At 34.5% G+C, this 27,676-nt stretch overlaps 3 protein-coding genes across 4 annotated transcripts in view; 1 reads left to right on the forward strand and 2 right to left on the reverse strand.

Moving 5' to 3' along the window:
• LOC115235327 overlaps positions 1-2,747 on the reverse strand; it is a 10,677-nt gene extending 7,930 nt beyond the window's left edge. The window contains exons 1-2 of one of the 2 annotated variants that reach the window (XM_029807028.1): positions 2,535-2,747; positions 685-793 (exon numbers count right to left, since the gene is read on the reverse strand). In XM_029807028.1, coding sequence (XP_029662888.1) covers positions 685-759 — 75 coding nt within the window. In that variant the 5' untranslated portion in view covers positions 760-793; positions 2,535-2,747. Of the gene's footprint in view, positions 1-684; positions 957-2,534 lie in introns of those variants that run through there. The other variant, XM_029807029.1, reaches the window with a different exon arrangement.
• A 9,677-nt stretch (positions 2,748-12,424) lies between these two features.
• Positions 12,425-15,018, forward strand: LOC115235284. The gene is made up of 4 exons (XM_029806955.1): positions 12,425-13,654; positions 14,107-14,294; positions 14,480-14,587; positions 14,845-15,018. Exons 1-4 carry the CDS (start codon positions 13,478-13,480, stop codon positions 14,978-14,980), a joined length of 609 nt encoding a protein of 202 aa, XP_029662815.1. The 5' UTR covers positions 12,425-13,477; the 3' UTR covers positions 14,981-15,018.
• Positions 14,720-27,339, reverse strand: LOC115235283 (mitochondrial folate transporter/carrier). The gene is made up of 6 exons (XM_029806954.1): positions 26,833-27,339; positions 20,031-20,184; positions 19,571-19,823; positions 19,357-19,470; positions 18,957-19,102; positions 14,720-16,514 (listed from the first exon to the last, which is right to left on the reverse strand). The coding sequence occupies exons 1-6, from the start codon at positions 26,987-26,989 to the stop codon at positions 16,334-16,336; spliced, it is 1,005 nt and encodes a 334-aa protein (XP_029662814.1). The 5' UTR covers positions 26,990-27,339; the 3' UTR covers positions 14,720-16,333.
• Positions 27,340-27,676: the final 337 nt, after the last annotated feature.

Genomic DNA, 27,676 nt, shown 5'->3' on the forward strand with positions numbered 1-27,676 from the left:
ATCAATATTAAAAAATCTTAGCTGTGTTTAATTATCATTATATTAAAATTAAGTCATTATGTTATCATTATTATTAGAAGTTTTATCTCTTGTACAATTTATTATATATATAATACGATGCGATATATACTGACAGAATCCATACACAATACATCTGCAAAATTCAAGATAATACATGCATATATATCAATGTACTTTCAATTCCGGTAATTATGAACAGAGAAGAGACGGATATATATAATTTAAATGAATTCATTCACTTCGCCGATATCGTACGCGGCGCCATATTTCGCGAGAAGCTTTTTCAGAAAAGTGCATTCGATAGTCTCCTACATAATTCATTAATCCGCCAAACGTTCCGCACTTCGCTAATTAAATTATATTTATCGATTGATGTACGAAATTCCAAAAATGGAATTAATATTGAATAATATTGAATGAGCAAACTAGAAATATTAATTCTTTATACAATGTAATTTTTTAATGATACCGATAGATCTTTTCTATTCGTATTTTTATGTGTAAGTATCTGTCATCTCTTCATCAATGAAAAATTGCACGGAAATGATATATATACGTCATAAATATAGTCGCGCAATTCACACGATATCCTTTTACACGACAAACTATATGACATATTACTTCAGTACATCGGTACAGCATCTTAATCGAAAATTTTCTAACCCCCATCCTGCTGTCTTCCGGAAAGGACAGGCTCCTCACGTGACGCTGCATCGCATCCGTCATCCGCATTTCCATCGCATTTGTGACAGCACAAAGAATCGCGGGAATTCTGCAAGAAAAGAGGACAAATAATTTTTTGCAAAATCAAGTGTAAGAAAAAAGCTACGGCCACAAAGAAAGAAAAACGGATAATCGTGAAAGATAGCGCGACCTCTTTTCGCGCGGTGGATTCTTTGAATTCTTTGTCTTAGAATTTTTCACGATGATCGAATACATCTCGTACGTCAAAATAGAAAAAAATAAAAAAATAGTAAAAAATACTTTTTTATATCAAGTTTCTCGCTAGAACCTTAATTTCACTGACAGATCTTGATTGATGACTCTTCGGTGTCGCTATCATCTCCTCGGCAAAGAAGATCATCATTTTCAATTCTCCATGTCTAAATCTTTGGACTTACATCCCGTTGCTTCTTCAAGATATATCACTAAATTTAAGTAGCGTCAAGAAACATATACATATTGAAAATATAGCAATCAGAAGGCATCATCATTTTATTATCATAAATGAATAGAACACACAAAAACAAGAAAGAAGGTGGAAAGGACTATCGGCGATGTGATATTTTTTTCAATCTTCTCCTTTTCCTCGAAGTTTTTTTCGACCGATGGACGTGCATGTCGACGGACGAGCCGCAGATAGATTTCATACACGAGCGAGCAGAATCGAGGGCCGTCGCCTCGTCGATGAAAGAGACGACGGGGATCGAGAACATTCGGGGGATGCGCGCCCTCGGCTTGATTGTGGCTCCCAATCCCGGTACGAATCTCGGAGAGAGAAATTGCATTTCCTACTCGCGCGTATAAATGACGAGCCCCCCGCGTCATTTCGTTTAAACAAACCGCGACCATACGGAGTTCTGTCTTTCATCAACCACGCGGACCCTTTGCGCGAAAGCTTCCGTTTTGCAATACCTTAGTTCGCCGTCCTAGATGTGTGTATTTCTGTTTGTATATGATGGACGCTTTGATTATGGTCCGGTAAATAATCCCGGTGCACACTATTTTCGAGGCTACTCGAAAGCTACAGTTCGAAACGAGAAAGCGAACGAACCGCGCCGAACGAGGCCCGACTTGAAGTCTTTAATCCTTTTTGGTATAATTTATCTTCACGATGCTCCCTCCTTTTTGGTCCTTCAAACTTAATTACTATGCTCGGGTAGTAATGAGATAATATCAAAGAAGATGGTCTTCCTTTTTCTCTTGCGAATGAAGAAGAAGAAGTATTAATTATTTTCCGCGAGCGTAAAATAACGAAAACTCATGAGACATTGTGTGAATAATGCAATAATATATATCGGCCAATTCTTAGAATAATTAAAATAATATCGTATACAGATTCACTTCTCAAAAGTAGCTTCAACTTATATATATTAAAATAAAATACAAATTATTGTAATAGAAATGTAATATAGACTTTAATAGACTTTTATACAAATTATTATTCGGTATCAATAAATTTATATCTTACATGATTCCGCCGGCGATCGAAGTCGTCGAAACGACCATTATCAGGAATAAAAATGCTGATTTTACTTCAATTGAAAATTCCAGGTTAAAATTATATTTTCCACAGCAATCGCAGAATTAGTGAGTATAAAAAAAGATTCCAGATTCACGTCCAGATATTCTCAATCTTCTACAAAATACATTTAATTTTATAAAGACAGTAAAATTTAAAAAATTTTGTTAAAAAATGTGTTTTAAAAATCTTCGTCCTTTAAAATCTAATTTTAAATTTTTTTAAAATTTTTTTTTAGAAGAATCTTTTTTCTTAAATTTCATTGACATACCTTGTATTATTCTGGAAGATAGCGTTTATATTTTATCCAATTACTGATTCTTCGTCACTGTAATCACGTTTATAATAAAAAAAATCGTAGAGAGAGAACACAGCACACGTGTTAACGCTTCGACGTGCGAATCGCGAAAGCGACTTGACACCATACATAGTCATACACAGTTTATCGTTTGTTATATCACCTCCAAGTCAGTAACGTACGTCACAGAGTTATTGATTAGCTCTCACACATTATATGTTACATCAGTTTTTTTTTTTTTTTTTTTTTTTTTTTTTTATATGTTTTTCCTTTTGTTTCTGATTTGAGCTATGTGTAATCGAATCACTTTACGCACAATCTTGTGAACGTGATGTACTCATTAATAATTATTACCTTTAATCTCGCCAATGTAGCCGCCGATGTTGTTTCAGATACACTAGAGGAGAAGGAGAGGAAGATCTTGCTCTAGATTCCCCCGATCCATGGGGACAGATCAAAAGATATGTGAGATTCTCACTCACTAAAAACCTCTATGACCCCGGTGACTATTCCTTCGACGCATAATGAACGTCCCGGGAATTTGACATTTGCACAACATCTGGGATGCTCCCGCGCCTTCTTTTCTATCCCGCCGGGGCCCGCCACTATGATAAGATAATAATGATGATGGTAGTGATAGGCCCCGGTTTCCTTTCGGAATCCTTCCTTTTTGTGGCAAGGAGAGGTCACCTCCCCGCCACATCCCGATATTAGTTCTAACATAATCAAACATAAAATAAATAAATAAAAAAAATTGAAAATGTGCCCGCACAAACACGATTTAACGCTTCCTAAAATCTTAAATGAGAGAAAATAAAGTTTAATTAAGACGTAGCATAATTAAACGCGCATAGCTAAGATATAGAGCAACCACTGGCGCTTTAATTAGCGAAGAATTTCGTCGAAAGTTTTTTTTCCTAGCTTTAAAGAAGGTTTCAAAAGAACGAAGCGAATAATCGCGTCGCTCAATATCGTTAAGCGCGCTATTTAATGCATCTTCGAACAGCGATATCAAAGATTCCGAAGTTTTTTTTCGCAAGCACGTTTTCTTTAGAAGCAAAACGGGGTCTTCGCTAAAAGGGTCTTTTTAAATCGAACAACTTTAAATAACGATTGCAGTAGCTTTGCCGAGCGTCAAAGAAACGTGAATCTCTCAACATGATTGAGCAAGGAAAAAAAAAAGAGATATGTGAGCTCGTAAAAAAGCATTTCAACGTTTACATCCAAAATGCAGAAAATATATATAATTAGTTTCTACCTTTATAAACGATATAATCCCGAAAAGATCATCTCAAAGTATAGCAAAATATTTAGAAAATATATTAATTATTTCTTTACAATCAAATTTAGCGAAATATTCAGAATATATACTAAGATATATATCAATATATATAATATATAAATTACTTATTTAAATCTTTTTTCTTCAATCTTATTTAAATTAAAATATATTTTTTTTATATTCACTATAAAAAAATTACGAATACAGCAATTCATATGATGTTTTAGATCGTTTTCAATTAATTCTTGCTAGAACAGTCTCTTGCGTAAAAAAAAAATCAAAGTTTTCATTAAAAACCCTTACTCGCAAGTTTGCAATCTTATCGCGCAATTCTCAGAAAGTCGTTTAAGTACAGAGCCGACGACGCGAGAATGCTAAGTCACGTGAAAATTAATGTCGCAGCGTCATTAGTCTGTCGAAAAAAGGGCGATCTCGCGACAAGAACAAAACCTCGCCGACTCCATTGTTCGACCCCAATTCCCTGAGGTCGATCCATCGGCAAGAGGATAAAATCGTATCCTTTGCCGCGTCCGAGGATCCGGCCATACGTACTACGTGTACCCGGTTAAGGGCTGACAAAGCTAATTTAACAAAGCGCGCATCTGGGACTGAAGAACGTGTTAAAGAGGTCCGACGAGGACGATGAGAAGAGCGCGAGTATTTACGAGAAATATGAACTCGGCACCGGAAGCGGAAATCGAATTCTAAAGAGAATTCGTTGGGCCGAATCACTCGGCCAAGCCGGTGGATCGCTCCTCGAGGATACTCCTCGAGGATGACCCTCTTCTTCTTCCACGTACAATTCTCGAGAACTTGAAGAAAAACCGTACGGCACGTAGGAGGATGCTGAAGACTGGTTAAAGGTGAAAAGAATCGAAGTGACTAAACCCTGACGTGACTTTTTCAGAAGATTCGTGAGAAAAGAGAAGGGCGTTCCCGAACGATGTAAGCCCGGACAGACAATATTGCGCGGCTCAGTGATCCTCAACCGACTTGAGCTTTCAATTTGTTTTGTAAAACGAAAAAAATCACAAGGAAATCTTAAAAAAACTAGAGCGCACTGTTAATTTATAACTCGTCAGAGAATTAATGACAGGATACTTCTGTATATATATGAGAACGCGTTTATATTAATTTGCTGAATTTAATTATAAAATTGAAGATAGATTATAAAGTGGCACTTGTTATGCAAGTTAGTTTTATATAGTGAGTCTTCGGATGTCAAATTGATTTTCCTGAGGGGAAAAAATGGGCAGTTTTGAAGGAAAGTTCGCGGTCATTTCCAGAGGTGTTGGCGAGTTTTGAATTGAAATTAAAGTTTCATGGCCCTTTTGATCAAAGAAGCGAACTTTCGATTAATAACGCTGACCCAGCATTGTCGCAACTTCCGCTTAAAGCTATTGGAAATGAATAGTTATCGAATTTTTTTTTCTTCCACCGGCGTAATAAATGTCGCGCCGATTCCAGAAACTAATTCCACACATTCCAATCCGGAGTGGAAGAGACAAATACCCTTTCCGGCATTAATTAACGCAAAGTTATCGATTCCGCGTGTCAATTTGGAGGATATCCAGATTTTTCACACTCTGTCCGATATTCTGATATCTTATATAGAATATCATGTGTCATACTGTCGCGTCAACGCTAAATGGCAGCGGCTCTGGTTAATTTTGAATCAATTTTGTCTCATTAAAAGTGTCAGACATCCGTTACATACGATAAGTTAATGTATAAAATTTTGAAAAAGAAAAAATGTAAATATAATACTACAATATATATATATATATATATTTTATCTCATAAAATATATATTTTAAGGGTCTCTCTAATATGATTATTTCTTCTAACAAATTTTTAAAAAATATTCTTTTTTACATTTATTCATAGAAAATGAATATTTATACTTAACACTTTTATAATAATCAGTGAAAAAAAAACTGCATAAAATTTATTTTTTTTTGTAAATATGCCACCTTTATGGGACCTTTCAAGCGGAAATTGGAAATAGATTCTGAAATACGTAACCGCGACGGGGAAGGTCGAAATGACATTGCTCGGCGAACGAGAAACTCGAGGAGCCGTTTCTTCCCTCTACACACAGGTGCAGGGCAATCTACGGTTGAAGGTAGATGATGCTGCGAAATAATCGAAAAGCGAGTATTGAAAATATGAAAGAAGATTACAATCGGAATAGAAAATTGAAAATTTGCGACAAAAAGTATGCGATAGACTTTTGACACGTAAAGATAAAAAATATGTATCTTGTAGCTCAAAATTATCGCGCGTATATACATCGTTATCGTCAGTTTACTCTCAAATTCCGTTTACGTAACGATAAAACTAACATCGCCGACAAGTATCAATTAAGTTGATGGCGCCTGATCATCGAGTCTGTTTTCATTACCGTCACGTTAATCATGCCTCTGTGCAATTTCATTATGAGAATCTCTCACGGGCTCTGATAAGAGGGCGAACAACACTTTTCCTTGGAAAACGGTAGGACGAATCTTCATCGGTGGTAATCTCATCATTTAACCCGATTAACCCCCCGGTCGTCTATCTTGACCGGTCGAGACACAAGCGACGGAATCCTCGGGCACCCTAGACATCACGAAAAATCGTCCGTCACAATCGATCGTTCGGTTATCGGGCCTTTGAATTCGAGTTGTCAACAGAGATCGCGAATAACAATAGTCGACGCGCCGGGATTCTCAAGAATAGTCGCAAAAGATATCGAATCGTTCTGGGTGAAAAGAAACGAAGAGAGAATCGCTCCTATAATAGATAATAGAACCGGAAAAATCCGGCAATATCGTACATCGAGAACAAGTTAATTTCTTCGAGAAGCAGAGATCCAATAAAAATTAGGCTCAAGTTTTTCTTTGCTGCTCTTGTAAATGGAATCAGTGTATTATCACTGATAAGCGGTGGTTTCAGTTATAAGCCTTGCAGATAAAAAAATTTTATTGAAAGGAATCAGTTAGTAATAATGGATTTTTTTCAGTGAAATCTTGCTGCCATAGTTAGTGCAACAAAGTATGAGTGTTTTCATTGAAGATCAATGAAATACTCATTAATCTTCTCGATGAGATCTTGTCACCGTTTTATAATCTGTGACATTTTCACTGATTGAGTTCAAAAGGATGCGCAGTAACGGCGTTTACCGATTTTTGTGTTTTTTTTTCGTCCCGAAAGAGTATCGCAAAGATCTATCTGCATCTGTATCAAAGTTGCATTCAATGCGTCGCCATGCGTCAATGTTCGCGCCGTGTAGTTTCCGCAAATAGAATAGTCTGTGCCGATAGCAACTCGGGATTCCAAACGTCGGGGAGCTATAAACAAAAATCAACGCGCAAGATGTACAACTACGAGCGAAATGCAAACGTGCAAAAATAAAACGCAAGAATTCTCAACGGTATATAGTACCAGGATATTATTCCAACATTCATTTCTTCAGGGATGTTCCATATATTGCGTTTTTTTCCCCTTGAAGAAGATTCGGATATGAAATGGAAGTAAAAATCGCTTTTTCGTTCAACATACGAGCGGAAAAATGAGATAAATGTAATTAAAATGAATCCTCTGGCTAAAAAGAAAAAAAAGAAGTTTTTGAATGTCTAACAGCAGCGGTGACGTTTGAAATGGGAACATTCCGCTTTTCCGGCAAAGCCGGAAAACGAATGCCGACGAATCCCGACTTCCTTCCCGTCTTTTCCGAGACGCGGCAATTTCCTCGGATAATAATCTCATCCACCTGGCCCACCTTCGGAAATTATTCGATCTCGTCGGTTGCTTGCTGCCTGGCGGAATAAATGCTTACCATACACTTTTGCACAAACCTCTCCCCCCCCCTCTCTCTCTCTTTCTCTCTCTCTCTATCTATCTCACCCCTCATACTCCCCTGTGATTCGAAACGTTTCGCCTACCGAAAGCCGATGGGGCGCGGCACGGGTAGTTCGTGGAATGCCCTCGTACGTGGCTGGCAAGGTAGATGGTCGACGTTAACTCGCGGTGCACGAAATCGGGTTAATCGATTTCCGGGTAACATGCACGTACGAGACACATGTGCACCACGTAAGCGCCCCTATAGGCGTGACAGGGCAGGGATGAGGGGGTGCGTTTGAACATATCGGGACCGATTCGAACAATATCGCGTATCGCAACAAAAACGACGATCGTGAACAGTGGCCCAATTTGTCGTCCGTCCAAAAAGTAAAAATACTACGAAAAATCCATGTGTATATACTATCTAAAGAATTTATTGTCTTTTGTTCTTCTCTTCCACACACATCTATTATTATATTTATATATCTGGTTTTTTTCATAGCGGTTTTACTTTCTATCTGCTTTGATTTTTCTTTACAAGAAGGGTGATAAAAAGACGTAGAAAATAAAAACAAACGTTTAGAATTGTAAACCGCTTCAAAAATATTTGAGAAACATCAATCACATTTAAAAAACAAACTATAAAATAAGAGATTAAAGGTCCATATCTCCTTTGATATATGGTTTAATTGAACTGCATGGTATGACACATATAAACCTGTGGAAAGAAATAAAACCGCGTTTCGGAAATCGAGTTTAAAATAATGCCTGAAGAAGAAAAATAAACTAAAATTTTAAATATAAAATTATAAATACTGCAACGCGTTTGTAACGTAGGGTATCGTTACATTGTTACGTATAAAAGATGGCAATTATCGATTATGTAACTTTTTTTCATCCTTCGTTCTCAAGGCACCCCGTTCTTCACCCATTTCGGCGACGATTATCCCCTACGGCCGCATTAATTCTCGTCAAGTCATAAGTCGCTAGCCCCGGCTGCCGCAAGTAAGCTCATAATCGTTCCCGCTTCTCGTGCCGCTCAAAGCGAACGCCGAACTTCGGTCAAAGTGGAAGATGAACTCGTCTGACGTGGCCCGGGGCGATTCGAGGCCCGGGGGGTTAGGCAGAGGTTGGGCAAGAACGTGGAAAGCGGGAGATCCCGGACAGTATTTAATGCGGTTGCGCCCATTGCGCCCGTGGTCCGCTCTGGGGGGGTGAGAGGAAGGGGAGGGCGAGAACCGCGACTTTATGCGATGTAATTCCGATGCAAATCTGTCTGTTGAACTTTTCGTCCGTTATGTCGGGTCGCGCCGGTCCGCGGTCGTGCTCGAGGGTACTCCAGTACTTTGTACAGGATGTCCCGAGCATCGTGTACTTTCTCTTTTCTGTCTTCAAAATGTGAGCTTGGGGCGAGTCTTTTTTTAAAGTATAATTTTATCAAGATCTAGAATAACATCCCCTTATTAAATGTAAAATATATATCAGGAAATATAGTACAAGCAATAATCTCACGAAAAGAAAATATAAAAAGAAAAGAGAAAATTATACCAAAATATTGATAAATATTTATGACGAAAAAATAACGCTGAAACAAGATAACATGCAGATAAACTTAAACATGCTGTATTGCAATTAATTAATTTAGAAAAAGAAAACAGATATTATATAATTCAGATTTAAACGACGATACAAGGTTCACGGTTAAACCATGTATTTATTATGTTCTTCTTGTAAAGCAATCATGAATAAAAAATAAATCCTTGATTGCTACGTAAAAATTGCACGACTGTTGTTTCCATCAAACACGGTCGTTTATTTTAGAATAAAACGGAAGAAACATTCATTCTTCACTTTATGACTCGTTAAATTCATTGATTTTATACCTCGACTCTATCCATAAGACATCAATTTCTATAATAATGTAACATGCCAAGGTACACGTCGTCAAATGTCGTACAATATTTCGCGGCATCCACCCTTTCCTCGGGATACTTGAACTGTGCGACGTTACTGAGCCGAAATGGGTCGCGTTTAACGAGGGCGAAGACACGGGCGCGTGTAACGCGACGCAGATACGCGCCGTTCAGTCATTCACCCCCTCGAGAATTCCGCGACCACCCCGCATAAACCCATTCGGTCTGGGGTGCGCGTGGGTGCGACTCTGGGAAGGTCGTCGTTTAAATTACATGGGCGGGGCTGAAGGTCCCGGATACCGACCAGGAACTGCCATCTGCACACCACAGGGCGAACAACCCTCTGAACTAGCATTCGCCCTCCACGATCCGAGGATGGAATTTCGTCCACGGATTTGCACTCTCACCCATGTCATCTGCCTTTCACGATGTTATTCGCTTTATTTATTTTTTACTTCATTTTTTTTTTTTTTATTTATACCTTTTATATATTTCTTATATTGCTTATTTTTTTATTATTTTATATATATTTTATATCTTTTTTTTAACTGATTAAATGTATCTTAATTATTGATATTAAAATTATATTAACATTTATGAGAGAAAGATTCTGAGCCTTCGGAAAAAAATTCCTCCGGAAAAAGAAGACTAGATTGGAGTTACATTTTTCTGTCTTTTCCCATTTTCAATAAAATTTTCGCTTATACCACAAGATGTACCAGATGTACCATATTCTCGCGTACATTCGCGTGCTCTTTCAAGTATAAAATTTCAATATGAGATAACACTTGTGTTTCTATATATTTCATAAAAATCGCAGTGAATATCTACGCAGAATAGCGTTACGCTATAGTCGCAGCATCGTCCGAATCGCTCCATGGCAAGATAAGATTCCGCTTTGGAATTTCTCGCAATGTCTACCTGCCGCGATCCCTTGTTACGTGCACGACGACATTGGTATCCGCAGTCACCCGAACCACCATCGTCCCCGAGCACACACGAGTAAGCTGCGCATCTCGCATTCCGCAGCTCTGCAGAAAATTGCGGCGGAAATCTCCGGCGTTGTTCCATGTACCGCAGGCGCATCATAAAATTTTCCTCGCGCAATTCCTCCGTAAATCTCGCATCCTTTATTTCAATGAGCGCACGATATTGCCCGAGAGCGGAAGCGATTCGCACGCGCGCGGAGCGAATTTTTTCGCGTAGAAAAAGGAAGAAACAAAGAGATATTACTAATAATTCACTTTTTGTCGAGCAACACCTGCGAAATAGATTTTTCTTTGGCGGTACATAAAGCTTGAAAGAAAGAGCAATACTTTATATCTGCTAATAATTGTAAAAATAATATCTGTTTAGTTCTATAAAATATATATAAAATGAAAAGTTAATAAAATATATATGATATATTATTTATATAGAGAGAGAAAACTTCTCGTGAAAGAGAGAAAGTAAGCGGTTTTAACTCTAGGAATATACAACTTTTTTTTTTATAGCTATCTTTTTCCAGTATGTTTGAAAAAAAAAAACGAACATTGATTCGGTAACTGTGCACGAATTATAAAAATACAAAAGCTAAAGGGATAAAATAAAAAAAAGAATCCGCACGGATACGCAAGACCGAAGTGCAGCTTGAAGGCTGACTTCCTCGAAAAACCGTGCCGCCCTACGCATACACAATGCAGGTAAATGTGTTTCGTGACCCAAAAATGATTGCCACCCTACGACCGACCGCCACCCCGAGTATTCGGCTTGCAAGATGCAGCGGAGACCGCTAAATTCATGGTACGCTAATCAATAATGTATTTGGTGTGCGAAACACTTCGTAGATATTCCAGCTGGGGGACATAGTGAAAGGTGATTCCTGGGCATTGTTCCGTGGCATCCAAGCCACAGAAGTCTGGTGGTATATCGGGGGGAAGGGACCGGGGATGAAGGGGTTGCTCTATACGTAAAGTCGCGCGGAATAATTACAAGTTCGCCATTGAATCAGGAATGTACCAAACAAGGCAGAAACAGACACCCTGCAATTCCATTATTAATTCAATTAGTGCTAGATGCATACTGATCGTAGGATTAATGCATCCCGCGGACCATAATCTCATTCCGCTATCTGAACGATTGGAACCGGCCGATATCGCTCGCTACACACCGGGTAGATCTCAAATTCGTACTCTCGAATTAATGTAGATTTTTCGCTAAATAAATATTAAAATAATAATTTCCTTGAGTAATACTGGAATAAGAAATAAAAATAAATTTTTTCAACTATTAATTTTTGTTGTTGAAAATGAATAACAAAATATTACTTTCTATATAATTACAAGTTAATTTTATCTTAACGTAATTTTAATTCGAAATTTAATTATCATTTAAAAATACTTAATGTTGGAATTTAGAAAAAAGCTCCGATAAAAGAGAGACAGAGACGAGATTAATCGAAGAATCCGCACGTAAAAAAAGATGCGCAGGTTGGTCTGAAACACTGTGAATAAATCCGTTTATTCATTCAGTCTGATTTGGATTTGGATTTTGCTAAAGTGATTCTGAAATGCGATCTTGTTACACGACGTGGAAGAGCAATTATATTTGAATAACTAGATTTTGTAATCAAAATATTTGCGAAAAGCGCATATATGTAACTACATTCGACAATCTGTATCAAATATATTATATATAAACACAATCTGTCTTATCACTCACAATTTAAATAATTACATTTGCGAATAAAAAAACTGTATATATTACAAAAAAAAAGCGGAAAAAAATTATATATATATATTGCGAAGAATATTGAAAGAAAATGATAAGATTCTTTGGTTGTGCAATGTTAAGTATAATTTGCAAGTTGTTAATTTACTATTTACCGATATATATTAGCATCGTCAAATGCTCATAACAAAGCGGAAATTATAATTGTATTTCAGCAACGATTGCAATTATTAACTTTATGCAAATTACCGGACTATTTTTTCCTCGCATATCCCTGCAATGTGTACAAACCGCTAATTCGCCACTCGGTGAAAGCCTTGCGTGAGCCTCGTGCGACGTGTATGTACGCTAAAGAGATGAGGAAGTGAGTATTCGATACCGAAATTTACGTAACTAGCGCTGCAAATTTCTTTTTTTTTTTTTTAAGTGTGATTTTGCTAATTGTTAAAAAATACATGGTAATGCGCACAACAAAAAGAAGCGCGAAATATTTACTGACACGATATGCGTGATTTGTCACGGGAAATAAACTTGTTTTGTTTCATTCGCGTGGCAGCGAAAATTCCTGAAATCGCAATGCACGGGATGAGCGAATATTTACATTTGAACTAAAACCAATGAAGCGATCGGCAAAATCAAAACAATTCGTGAAATAAAGAAATGGACAAACAGATGCGGCGCGTATACCTTTTTTTTTTGTTTTTTACCGAGATATCGATCGTTCCACGAATCCCACATACAAATGCCGAATGAACAATATCCGAAGTATTGCAGGGGCACTATCTCGATAAAATCCTAAAAATATTCCGGTATTTAAACATTCAACTATTTATTTTACACAATTTGCTATTTACTTTACAAAACGAATTTAAGTATCACTGTTGCACGCAGCTTTCTCTCTCGAATTCCATTTTACGGATATCGTTGTTACTAAAAATTGTATGAATAACAATGTGCATATAATTGAAATAAAGCGGCACATTGCTTATTAAAAATTGAAACAATTTTACTTCAATATATTTTAATAAATAAATCAATAATTGTGAGAAAAACAATCCTTAATTATTGTAAAATTTATATAATTAATAATCTTAAACAGTTGGTTATTAAGCAAGTCTACTTTCGAAATATCATATAAAATAAATAGTACGAGATAATTGTTGATCAATTCGATGAATAAATAATATATGTATCATGAAACTTGTTGCGTTTTCCCGAAATATTTCAGAGATCGAATTACGGCGTTGGCTCTTTTGATGTGGTGCTTCATGAAATCAGCACGTGTATCGGGAGTAAAAAATATTACACATGGTATATCGAGGCATGTACGATCTATCGGATTTCCCGAGGGTAGCAATATGGGGGTATGATGAAATCAATCATTCATTTTTCATCTACTAATGCGTCTCGGACTATGTGAGCGGCCTGTTAACTCAATATTAATAATTTTCACTTCACGTATACTCGCGCAAAGTAAGATTTATCTGAAAAAAGTCGAGAAATCTCACAGCATAAACGCTTAATATTCTTATAATGAAAATTCAGTCTTATCCTATCGTATTTTGAAAGAGGCATCATTTATCTCTATCATAAAAATTATTACGACAGAAAATCGTAAATTGTAATTTACTTTTATCAACATTTCCTCAGAATTTGTAAATGCTTTTTTCACACTTTATAAAATATTTTGACATTCTGTGAAAAACTTCCCCGCTCGCGTTGAGGACTAAATCAATTAATCATTTTATATGAACGGACAATATCGTATGTAGAGAGCAATATTACTACATTTGTCAGCGCATATTTTCATTTGCAGATATTTTTCGCCTTGGGAATTCCCATAGATATTCCCGACTACTCTATATCGATGGCATTTTATTTCGAAGCGAATTACGGATTGCCGAACGAATGGAATTCAAGTTATTTTTATGAGGAAGGTTACTACGTAAAACGAAGTCTTAATCGCCAATTATTGTATAGGGTGCTCATAAATAAAATGGAAAGGTAACAAAATTGCTCACATGTATCAAATAATATCTTTTATAAAACATATCCTGTATCTCGGTTAAACTTTTCGCTTTCGTAAAATCTTGCCATGTACTCTTTCCGATAACAGGATTACTGCTCCTAGATAAAATATTTTGCAAGTAAAATTTAAAAAATATAATGTAATCTTATATGCTTTGCAGTCTGGGGTACTCTGGACTGGATTGTTTGCTGAGAATGATTTGCGAAGTTGCGAGATATTCTTTAAGCGAAAATGGGGTACTTGGTGATATCTTGCAAATCATACTCGCGTAAGTATAGAATACAAAAGAACTATACTCGATACTATCAAGCCGAAAAAATAAAGAGAAGAGTCAATAATTATTTTATTAGTCGGAAGAATGTGATGCAGGAGATCTAGAAAATTGGGTTCAAATCAATTAATACGATATATTTTTATTTTTCATCGAAATGTTCATTCGGCAGACATTTATATTTTATATTATCAGACATGTCTTAAACGATTAACATACGAATTCTAACATTTGTTTGCACATTTTTATTGCAGACCCTCCACATCAAGAAGCGAAAATCTTCCGAACGAGATTATAGAAGCCGAATACGAGCAGCATTGCGACCAGCGTTACGAAAAATGCTCTATGAATCCTTTAGATCTAGTAAGCCATTATGTCAGCATCAACTAATGAATGTAACTTCCTTCGTAATCAACATTTAATTGCTTATTGCGTTATACAAATATTTGCAAATATTAATAACACATTAATAACTCAGATAGCTCAAAGTTTATCAAAAAAGAATCCCGTAAAGTGCCTGTCGCAAGCTTCATCAGCTGAAAAAGACGACAATATTTGCGCAAAAGATGATATCAACAAAAATCTAGCAAACTATTAATTCAATACAACGATAGACACATATTGCAGTTTTGCAACACAGCATAGCAATCGGATCAATAACAGAAATAGCAGAAATTGAAAACATTTTAATTTATTTCTCGCGTGTAACTACTTTTTCTTGATTTTCTTTCACCTATTTATACATATTTAAGAAATCTTTAAATGCAAAGTTTACTATGAGATTGTTCCTCATAATATAATAAATTTTTCTACCGTCAAAAATATACATTATAAACAAAATTTTTTTTTCTTTATTTCTTTTCACCTTTAATCTACTATCCCGAAAGAGCTCGTGAAAATTAGAAATTCCACATTATATTTGTGTAAATTACAAGAGTATTTTGGATGTTTTCTATAAAAATGCTACTGTACTAATCAACGAATCTTTTTTTCTTTGATTATAAATACAATTAGATTAAAAAAAAAAACATAATATATATCATAAACTACTATATATCTTTTTCACGAAGCTCTTGTGAATATAAGTTAAATTACAAACATGAAAAAAATGCGATCAATGCATTTGAAAATATTCTCCAATATCGATGCATTTTAAGCATACTTTCGAAAACTATATACGTTTCAATTAGTCAAATTTTCTTTTATCCGATAAAGTTACGCAAATAGCGCTATGACGTTAACAATCATTTAATCTATTAAAGCTTTTTCGCTAAGACATTTCTCCCTCTATAGAAAAATTATATGTTCAATCATTTAAAAACTCGAGATAAATGGAAAAGCCAAACATTCTAACAGCCTGCAAATAACATTTATAATAATATATGACAGTTACATATAAACAAATATTAATATATATAAAAATATATATTAATTATATATAAAAATATTTGCAATTTTTTAAAAATTAAAATAACTAGCTTTTCTTATAAGATTTCTGACGTTTATAGCTTTTTCATGCCATTTTTAATTTTTGCAGTATATTAAGAGATTTAAATTTTTGCATTTTGCAAAATTATGTTTTAAAATTTTTTCTTTAAAATAGTTATTTTATTATGACTGCTATAAAGCACATTTTTCGGTGCATATCGGAACATATCACCGGGAACATGAAGAAAATTGGACTCCAAACCAGACTTTCACTCGACTTCATCAAGGCTCCAAAAAGAATCTCCCTTTTACTCCTTACTCCTTCAGTTTGTTAACCGCAGAGACAGGCATAGCGATTGTTCCTTCCACGGCAGCGCGCCCCGATTGCAGATAATGAAACATATTTTCGTAGACCACGAATGTGATAACCGTCGCCGGTGTCACCCTGGTGAGGTTTACGCTTAAACCCTTGTAAAAGCCACGCCAACTCTCATACCTGCAACGAACCACCAGCAATACGTCTTTGTTTTACTTGCTTTACAACAAAAGACTAAAGATGCGAAGCATCGTAAAAGCGTTTTTAATTTAACCCGCGTACGATTCTTGACGCTACGTGGAATCTACTATGAAAATTCAAAGTCACACAAGAAGCCGGAAAGAGCTAATATTCTTCTTCTACGGCTCCAATAATTCTGCGAAAGATTAAATTAGAAAGAAAGCAATATGTGTTTTTCTAACACATCTCAAATGTAGGATTTCTCTTAAACAAGCCGAATAATAGCGCACAAATTTAAAGAAATAACAAATGTTTTCTATTTTTATTTCATTTTTTAGTTAAAACACAATAAATTTATATAAATTATGATAAATACTCAATAATTCAATAATTATCATATAATACGTCCAAAAATCGTACTGCTGGTGGCTTAACAAACTACCGAACAAATAATGTAATATAACGCATTCAGTCACAATACCTTTCTACATGCTATCCTCCTGTAAATGACGATAAAATAGCTTCAATGCAAAATAGGCTTAAGAAAATATAATTCATTAAATCATTATATGCTTAATGACATCTTTCGCTGCTAATAAGAATCTATGTCCATAGCATGAAATTGGGAGAATGAAGAAATCAAATCTAGGGAAATTCGGATAGCGTAATCTAAAGAATAGTCGGTAGCTAATTTAATGACAAACATTTTTCGATATGTGTGTGTGTGTTGTATTTATTAATATCGTCACAATGTTGCTTTTAAGTATGCACCTTTGCGTGTTTCGTTATTTTATTATTGAAGAAACAGATTCCAACTAGATTTATAAGGAATTAATATAAATAAATTCATCCTACTATTTACAGATTGCACGGAAACTTATTGCTATCGATCGTATTTTTCGAGTGCCAAATTCTATCGATCCCCGCAAAATTGATCTATCGCGGACTCTTATGTACTGAACTTAGAATAATATAAATAATTACAGAGAGCCGCTTACGTAAAAAAAAAATATATGTAAGACACAGAAATGGGAACTGCGAACTTTTACTACACTTACTAAAAAAGAAAAATTGTCTAAATTAAAAACCGCACTAGAACTTGTCGAGTCGTGCGGAGACATAAAACTCATCAGTTTACACATGTGGTTCGCACACATTATGCATAAAAAATAGTTCGAGCATTATACAGACATACATGTATTATTCATATAGTTACGTAAATATTTGGTTATTAATTTAACTACTCAAGATTATACACCCGTTTTTTGCGATGTAAATCGAGTGTATTTTTACAGCCCTTTGTGTAGAACGCATTAATTAGCTTATACTTCAGTAACCTTTCGCTACATTTCCTTCACTTATACGCGTAACCAAATCGTGTGCCTAATTAAATCTGATTTAGACGACATTTAGATGTCTTATGTGTCTTGGTAAACAAAGAATGAGCATACTCATACATTCGTTTGTCACGCAATCTAACCTTATATGATTAGAAGACACTTCAGTTGAAATATATTGCGCTGTTGTATAAGAAAACTTTCCTTACATAAAGTATTATACATCAGTCACAACGAATTTCGCGCGATAAATTTATAAAGCGAGAAATGAACTAACACCTTGTCGGTTCTATACTATCGTAGTCTCTCAATATTCTTGGATAAGGAACGATAAATAGTTGAATAAATAAAACGCATACATTTATGCAATACGCCACCAACTGTTTGCCATTTCACTATTGCCATTCCAAGATCCATATCTCGGTTTGTAGTAATTATTGAATTACAATTTATATGAGTATACAAGTTAAAACAATGATAGTAAAAGCAATGATTTAAACTGCTTCCCTATATCGAGTAATTTCCTTTTTCACTGTTCAACAAATCTAATATCGATTAACAGAGATACAAATAATAGAAAATATTATATACTTCCACTTCAAATACTAGAAAGAAAACTAATATATATTCATATGTCATCTAAAATCAAATAAAAATCGAATAAAAATTATTACTAATAATCGTCTCAGCTATCCTTCCAGCTTCTTTCATAAATACTTGAAATAAAAATAATTATCTAAAAACGACCCTCTTGAAACAAAAATTATTCTACATCATAATCGATCTGAATGATACGTTGTGTAACGCGTGATATTCAGCTATTTGAAATAATTGAGTACCATGGCCTCGCATAGTTGAAAAATCATATACACTTGTGAGCATCTTGCGTCATGAGTTTTGGTAAATCAGAGAAAATATTGCGTTCTATAGAAGATGTAAAAAAATTGACCTAAAAAATTTCCTTACATTTGCAACAATAAGATGTCAACACAATTAACTGCCATTAGTAAAATGCTCATAAATAAGAATAATTAGACATATGTTTGGTGTAACATGTAAAAGGTATGGTGATAAACCCTTATAGAAACCCTTAATCCCTTCTGACCTCCATGTGCATTGAATGCAATGCCAGGTACCCCGGTAGTCGTGATGATGATCCTGAAGTCGTGCCCTTACCACTTGATAAGGATACGTCGACGCTGCAGCGAGCAGTTTGGACATCGCGGCAAAGACGATATATTCGGTTGTACTCTGTATGGAATAATTGAGCATAGATATTGTTCATTTTTATTCTAAATTTATAAGCATCTATCAATTTAAAGTGTCATCTTTGTGAATTGATAATATTATGAATTGATAACGTCGCCATACTCCTCGTACAAAAAATATAGATAAGCAAAAGAAGGCAACAGCAATGTCGCAAATTAAGAATTAATATGACATGCAGCATTCTAAATGCATCTTATAACATCATAAAATGCTCAATAAAAATATAATCGACTCACCAATTTCGTATCGATGGGTACATCTAGGTAATTATAATACTTGTTCTTCATCTCCTCGTACACCATGAATTGTATCGCACCGTGCGAGACACCAAACAATCCAGGAACTAAACCCTGCAAAAGAATACAGCGATATAATAGCTTTCTCATAAATTGCAATAACTCATTTTATTTCGAATTAATTTTCGGTTTAATCAACAAAACATTTGCTTACTTTATATAAGCCTCTAATGCCTTCCGTTTTGTAAATCTTCTTTAAAGCATCTACCATCCCGCGATACTTCTTGGACTCCGCCACATTTACGTCCTCAGCATATTGTAAACACAGCCGCGTTTTCACCACCCAGATCGGATTCGTCATGAGCAAGGTAAGCACTCCAGCGTCAGCGGCAGCGAACATATGCATGGACGGACCAAGCGGTTTCTTCGAGTTACCACCTTGGATCGAAGTCTTTATCGTGTTATAGCTGCAAATTAAATCACGATGCATTCAAAATATGCATATAAGATCAACATTAAGAAAAAATAAACAACGCTAATCAATAAATGTATCAAAATTTTTGCCGTCTTGCAATTGCAATTCTGCATTAATTTATCATATGCGATTAAAAATCGCACATAATCGCTAAATTTTGAATCGATAATAATAGACTATATATATGTAATATACTTACAAGAAGAAGTAGAAACCCCACGAACTTCCTGATCCTAAAACATTTGGCGTTACTCCTCTATAAAGTCCGCGCACTCCCTCGGTTTTGACAATCTGAACCATGGCATTCCTAAGTCCGTTGTACCGCGGTCCTGCATTCGTTTGACCATCATTTACTACAAGAAAATAAAAAAACCTAAATAAATCCTATCACAACTTGGACGGTACTTCTATTCTCGTAAAAATTATCATAACATTACCGGCACCTATGAGACGTTTAACTTTTCATTGATACTATAATCTGTGCCGTAACTAATAGCGTTCACGACTACGATGTCTGCGTTCATCGTTTATCTCTGTTAATTAAACTATCGTCGTCAAATGCATCATCTCGCGATAAGCAACACTTAATTGTCATGCTTGAATGCGTTTCTTAATGTATATAGATATGGTCAACATATATATATATATATATATATATATATATGCGTATTGTCATATCAAATATCAATTCGCTTTATCTGTAGCATTAGTTTCATACTACGTCTCGCAATGCGAGAAAGCAGCGATATCGTTTTGCGATGTCTTATTTTCCGAGAAACATTCTCCTCCTAAATATATATCCGAGAAATTTTCTTCTCAAATATATTTATATACGAGAAGACACATTCTAAGACAAAATATAATTACTTAAAATTTAATTACATGTATTTCTCTTACATCCTGGATTTTTATAGTTTGATATAGTTTATAGTTTATGATGTAGTCTAGTACACATGACATAATTTAGTAATATATAATAAAAAAATTAATTACAAATATTATAATTATTTTTTCCACAGAGAGAAATCACAAAAAGCAGATGAGGCATATAAATCTTATATCGAATTATTATACAGATAGTCTTTTATTCAAAGCTAGTACAAAAATTAATCGACAGTGGTGATGTTCGAAAATGCCTATCGTGATCCTAAGGTAGGTCACGGTGGAAGAAGCAAGAAAAAAAAGTATAATCACTATCTGCTGCGAGGTACAATCTACTTTCGCTTTCATGAATAACGGTGATTTCACGTGGCCAGAGATCGTCCTATGTATGCGATCTTATGTATACAAGATGTTTCTGATGAAATTTCCTTTACGGATCTCTTCATTAATTTGCAATCATTTCTTTCCTAAAAATTTTACGATTGCTATATTTTTCATGATCGAGCATCGCGATATTAAGTAAATAGAAAGCTGTGCAATACGGACAAACAACCAAGCTTATATATTTTAATTTGATCTTAAATTTGTTTTGCGCGACTTATAATTTGCACGAGATAGCTAATATTGAACATTGCATATTTTATTAAGTATAATAAACTACATTAAATTTATAGAAAATATAATGCAATCAGAATTAATCAGATAAATAATCACACAAAACTAAATAAATAATAATACTTTGTCATATATCTCTGTAATATTTAAAATTCAGAAAACACGAGAAAAAAAATGTTTTATGCTTTTTCATTCATTTATAATTTTAATTTAAAATATCGATGTACACACATACAATATATTATAAATATATATGCGAAAAATAAAAAGTATACTATTGTATTATTAGTTAATTTTATAAGCCAAAAAATTAAGTTAAAAAATTTGGAAATAGATGTATATTTATACATTCGTGAAAAAAAAAATGCAGATCTATGTATTTGCGAAATTTGATTTAATAATTGTATCTATTAAATTTTTACGAAGATATGGAATTTTGAACCAGCTCTCAGCACAACACTTTTTGTCTTTCTCTCTTTCTCTGACTAAATTGCAAAACGATTTAATAACGAACGTCACGTGACATTCTGACGCAACTCACGAAATTCGCGTGACTTGATGCTTGGTCAACGGCCAATGAATATTTCGTTAAAAATACTACACAGTTTCTCACAACATAAGTCTTATTCATTCCTATTTCACGCCGCATTTAGTACTAAACACGTACATTTATGTTCTCATCCAGTTGTGACAAGCTCGTTAAAAAAAATCATTTAAATTTATGAGGAGAAACTTTCCTGGCCTTATTCCATTTCGCACAGAATTTATTTCGCTTGAGTTTCACAATTTTAGGTGACCAATATCGGCCGCATCTTTAAGATCTAAAGCGGGTAAAAATAGAATAGCATAAAAGAATAGCATAAAAGGCGACTGCGATTCGTTATCAACCTCTACACGGAAATCGAATTCCTCAAACAAGCAAGATATGAATAAACAAAAGCTGATTGTACTCACAGTATGCTACATTTATTCAAAACACCGTTATTCAAAACAGCAATTCATTTGGTTTGACGTGCGATAATGACATATAAAAAAAAGAATGTCTCTATACCAGTACGGAAATTTCCTAAAACAGCTATTAACGTTAAGTGTTATTACGAAAATTATTTCTGATGCATTTTAATATTTCTCTCGTTTCCGCGAGTTTGTGTGTGTGTGTGCGTCTCTGTAGAAACTTGTTTGTGATCTCATAGCTAATGAAAAATCGCAATATAGACAAGATATTACATGTTGGACAAACGCCAATTGTCGTCGGAGGCGGAAGACGCTGCCGCCGCCGGAGGCCAGGTCGCGATCGACTTCTCGTATCTCGCGCCCGTCAATATAACGTACACCCTAAAGTACACGGAAAAAAAAATTAGCTGCCGTAGCTAAAAACTGCGTGTGGTAACTAGATTTCAGTCGTAATATATGGACAGCGAACATCTTAGCTGTGACACCTATTTATTAGGTGCAACAGCAAACATCTTAACTGTGATACCTATTTATTAAGTGCAACAGCAAACCGTTTTGCTGCAGTTTAGAAATTTATTTTGCAAACCATGATTAGCTATGATAGCGAAAAGCTGGATATAAACATATGTATTCGGAAACTAATGTTTTTTTAAATTATAATCGAACAATAAATAATCTGACTGTAATATCTACTTACAACATAATATAATAAATAGATATCTCGTTTTAAAATAATTATTAATGATTTTCAATTACAGAGATAATTTGTGAGAATGCAGAAAAAAACTCGCTTATCTTACCGTAAAAAAAGATCACGTGCAATTTATCGTTAAGATTAGCTGGATGTGATAACTTTTTTGTCACTTCTTTTCACGAAAAATTTCTATAATATACCCACCGCGAAAAGTTGACGAACATGAGGTATGATAATTGCAATGTTTTCGCATTTATCGCATAAACAAGAATCGATTGATTGACCATTGACGTAAAAATAAATGATTAAGAAATACAAACATATTTCTACATTTCAGTAAATTGTCGATAATATTTACTTTAAATTCTGGTAATAATATCATGAATAAATGGTTACGAATTTACCTATTTAAGATTATTATAAAATATATTAAGTATATTATTTAACTCTTATTTTAAGTTTATATAAAAAATGAACATAATAAAAATATAGATTTGATAGATTTAATAAATGTTAAAATGTCTACTTGTATTTATGGTAGAAGAAATAGTTCATGCGGTTAAATGCGGACACGTGATGATTATATAATCACTATATCGATCAAAATCTAATATCAGAGCAAAAGATATTTCGCGAAAGTAAACTCTGGTATCAGTAGCACGTGATAAACGTAAATTAATATCTCAGCAAATAACCGTTTCTAAAACTTCGAGATAAATCTGACGAAACGTTCGTTCAAATTTCAAAGTTCCCGAAAGACATTTAAAATTCAAACGCCTCGTTTATTCATATCAATTGAACTTATATATCATGTTAATCATCTGCCTTTCAAAGGCAAAAGGCCTCTTATCGGAACGACGTCCTTACGACAGTTATCTTTTCACAGAATCGTTTCATCAGAATTGATATACGTTTATTTAAATGCATTCTATTCTTATTACAAGCTTAATTTAGATGTTACTTTCTCCGATTTTTTGCCTAGGTGACATTCCCTGTCAATGAGTAAATTTTGTAATCTTTTCGTGCTTATCGTATATCCTTTAATCACTATAATAAAATTTATGCAGATAACTTAAAATAATTGTCTTGTATGTTCCTTTGTCTCCTTTTTCAAGATAAAATCTTTATTCATATAGACACGATGAGTTTAATCTATAATGATAATATGAATTATAACGATATAACAATATATGTACGAATTTTCTATTGTTTCTCTAATCAATATTTTATTAATTACATATAATATAATTATTTCATTAATAAAATATTGACTAGAGAAATTATTATTGCCGTCAACTTATCGCGACAATATTCAAATAATGTGAATATGAATAAATTAGAACAGCACAGAAAATTTTTCATTTATCAGCGTAGTTAATTACTGATTTATTCTTTCGTTTGCAGTTACTTTTGATATCAAGAATTTCACATTAAGTGAACAATACCATCAGTACTCCAATATCGAAATATTTTAAGCATTACTTATGCAATTGAATATCTCAAGTGTTATATGGATATCCGATTCATTTCGAATTAACCAGAAAACAAGATAAAATTTAACCCCAAAAAAATTAAAATTAAAATAATGTAATCTCTCTCATATTGTTTTGCGCAGAATTATCTTAAGATGCATGTGCTGTCGTTTAAAAGCAGTTCTGTCATTCGCCAGATAAGCTAATAGACACTCAGATACTTGTCAGACGGACATTAAGTATCAGAACATTAACCCAGAATGATATCATCGCCGAACGAAAAATTTATAGACAGAAATACATTAGTTCTTCTAAGAAAGTTATCTAATCTAAATCTTATATATAATTATCATGACAAAGAGCCAATGAAAAGATTATCGTGATCCATGTGAGCTCAATAAAAACTGCCGTGACCATATCATAATTAAATAAGAATAACGAAATTCATCATCAATGAAAATATCACCCGTGATTGACGATAATACACGACGAATATACACGTTGAAATTCAATATTCCAGAAACAAAACGCTCTTCAATATCTCTCTTTTGGATTTGAAAATAAAGAGAAATATGTAGAACGCCTTTTTTTTTTCAACGTAAAAGAAATATTCGAACGTTCTGTTTCTGGTGATTCACGATGGTATATCGATATCAAATAACACAAAATCGAATGTTGCAATAGAAAACTTTCTAACTTTGCCATTTTATTTAACATACACGTTGAATAGTGAAACTTGATTCACGTATCATTATCATGTTTTTAATTTATAGAAACAAATTTATCTATTTATACGAAAGAAAAAAGTAGAAAAATATCAGCTCAGCCCGTAATCTTTATGTCTACGTTATTCTCTGCACCAGTTCTTTTTTTTTTTTTTTTTTTTTTTTTTTTTTTAACGAAGCGATAAATTATGTATGGTCGGTTCGTTTAGATTCTATAATCATTGACTTCTCGGCAAAAGTCCATCACGTATGTCGCAACGCTTCATAAATCAGAATATATAATGTTTTGATCTGTCTCTCTCTCTCTCTCTTTCAAACAAAAAGAAATTTCCTTGCCAAACATTTACTAGAGATAAATTCCATTTGTAAACTGACAAATATTAGCACAACATATAATCTTGAGAAAAAATTGTTTTCAATTTCTGCTTAAATTATATAAAATAAAGAGATATTAAATTGGAGTTACTTATATTGAGTAATATTTTAGTATATATGTGTGTGTGATTTAATATGCACTTCTTTTTTCGGTTCGATATCTTTGTCTCACATTTAATCTTTTATAGCTTTTAAGATAGCAATAACAAAACTAATAATAACATACATAGAATATTATATGTTAATTAATCTGGAGATAATTGTTAATTTATCAAAATTAATTTATTAGTGTAATTAATTTTTAAAAATCTAAAATAAGCTTTATAAGAATCTATTTATTTATCAAGCTATTTATGTCGAATAATATTAAATTATATGACTAACTGATTTTACAATAATAGCATTTGATAATTATTAATTTATCTTTAAATCTAATTAAATACTTATTAAAAATAATCTTTTTGCGAAGCATACCGCTGAAAATACTGCTTCTAAATTAATATTATAAAAAATGTAACTGAGATTAAAACTGCGATAAACAACAAAATTACATTTTACAATAGTTATTGTTAATTTCCGATATGATAAAAATGGCTCAAGATTTCAAAAATTAAATGTGATACGATACAAATAAATCAAATCTATTAGAATAAAATAAATAATTAATTAGTAAATTATTATATATAATATGAAATAATAATTTAAAAGGAGATTAAAAAAGAATTTAGGATATAATATGTACGACAAAAGCATTTTGTACTATTTGCCCAACATTTAACGGTTCAGTCTAATAAATGAAAGGATAGAATTAAAAAGAAACATGTTAAGCACGTTGCTTAACCTTCCGATAAAAGTACAATGATTTTCTACACATTCAGTACAATACTGATTTAGACAAACAATCGCCTGTTTAATTCCATTCGTAATCTATCTGCCTTTCTTTCTTTCTCTCTTCAGAGATAATACATGAGCGAAAGAGAGCGTACGAGCGTAGCTACACGTGGTGAACCTATGCATTAAATATTTCGAACATTTCTATACATTTACGTATAACGGTCATTTCATGCTTTCTTCTCGTGACATATTTCGAATAAAAAAAAAAAGAGCTAGACCAAGAAAGACCGTTGGAAAAAATTGTCGGACGCGAAAGACACACGATTCGTGTAAGCGAGAAGATCGAATACCTATACCACGTGCTATCTGTGACGCGAGCGAAGCGGAGAGGCGAGGTGAGACAGCCGCCATATTTGCGAGCGAGTTCACGTCGACGCGCGCGTGACTCACCTGCGAATCGGATCTTGATGAGGTCCAGCGGGTGCAGCATCAGGGTCGAGACGACGCCGCCTGAAATGCCCGCGACGAAGTACTCGTACTTGAAGTTGCTCAGGACGTTGAGCTGACGCGGCGTACCCGGCGTAGCGCTACCCTTGATCGTCGTCATGTTCCACGAAACGTTACTGCTGTTGCTATTGCTGATATTAACGCTGGCGCTGGCGCTATCGTGCCGCTCGCCGTTCACCTTCGTTACCGATTCGGTGATAATCGTATTCGCATCCTCGCCGATGTTAGCAATGCGCACCTGCACTCGGCGGCATATCTCCTGATCCACGGCAGGTACTGTCGTCGAACTGTCGTAACGTCACTCGTTCCAGAAATTATCCCCTCGTGTTCTCTCTTCCTTTTGCTCGCTCTAAGATCCACTCGCTCTAATGCTGCTTCTACTGATCACGATTACGCAATATCGACAAAGCCCGTTGCAACGCATACACCGTCTGCCGCCATACTGGATACTGGCCGGACCGGGCAGCTGGCGCTGGCAGCTGACAGCTGAGCGATGTTTCTAGATAGGGAGGGGGAGGAGAGCAAATCCCCACGCGTGCGCAGTGGCGCAAGTGTTAGCAGACGCCGTTCTCGTTGTCATGTGAGATCTGGCTCTCCGTAACTTAACTTTCCGTAATTTCTACCTTTCCCCTTTCTTCCCTCCCTAATGCTTACAATTAATTAAATACCTATTTGACATTTCGCCCTAATTAATTAATCAAACGTTCGAAGTATTTCATTGATTAATAATCTAATCTAATAATTCAAGTACTCCTAATAATCCATGGAGTATATGACGTTATTAATC

This window comes from Formica exsecta, unplaced genomic scaffold (genome assembly GCF_003651465.1).
Source record: "Formica exsecta isolate Colony F162 unplaced genomic scaffold, ASM365146v1 scaffold218, whole genome shotgun sequence".
NCBI classification, from domain to species: domain Eukaryota; kingdom Metazoa; phylum Arthropoda; class Insecta; order Hymenoptera; family Formicidae; genus Formica; species Formica exsecta.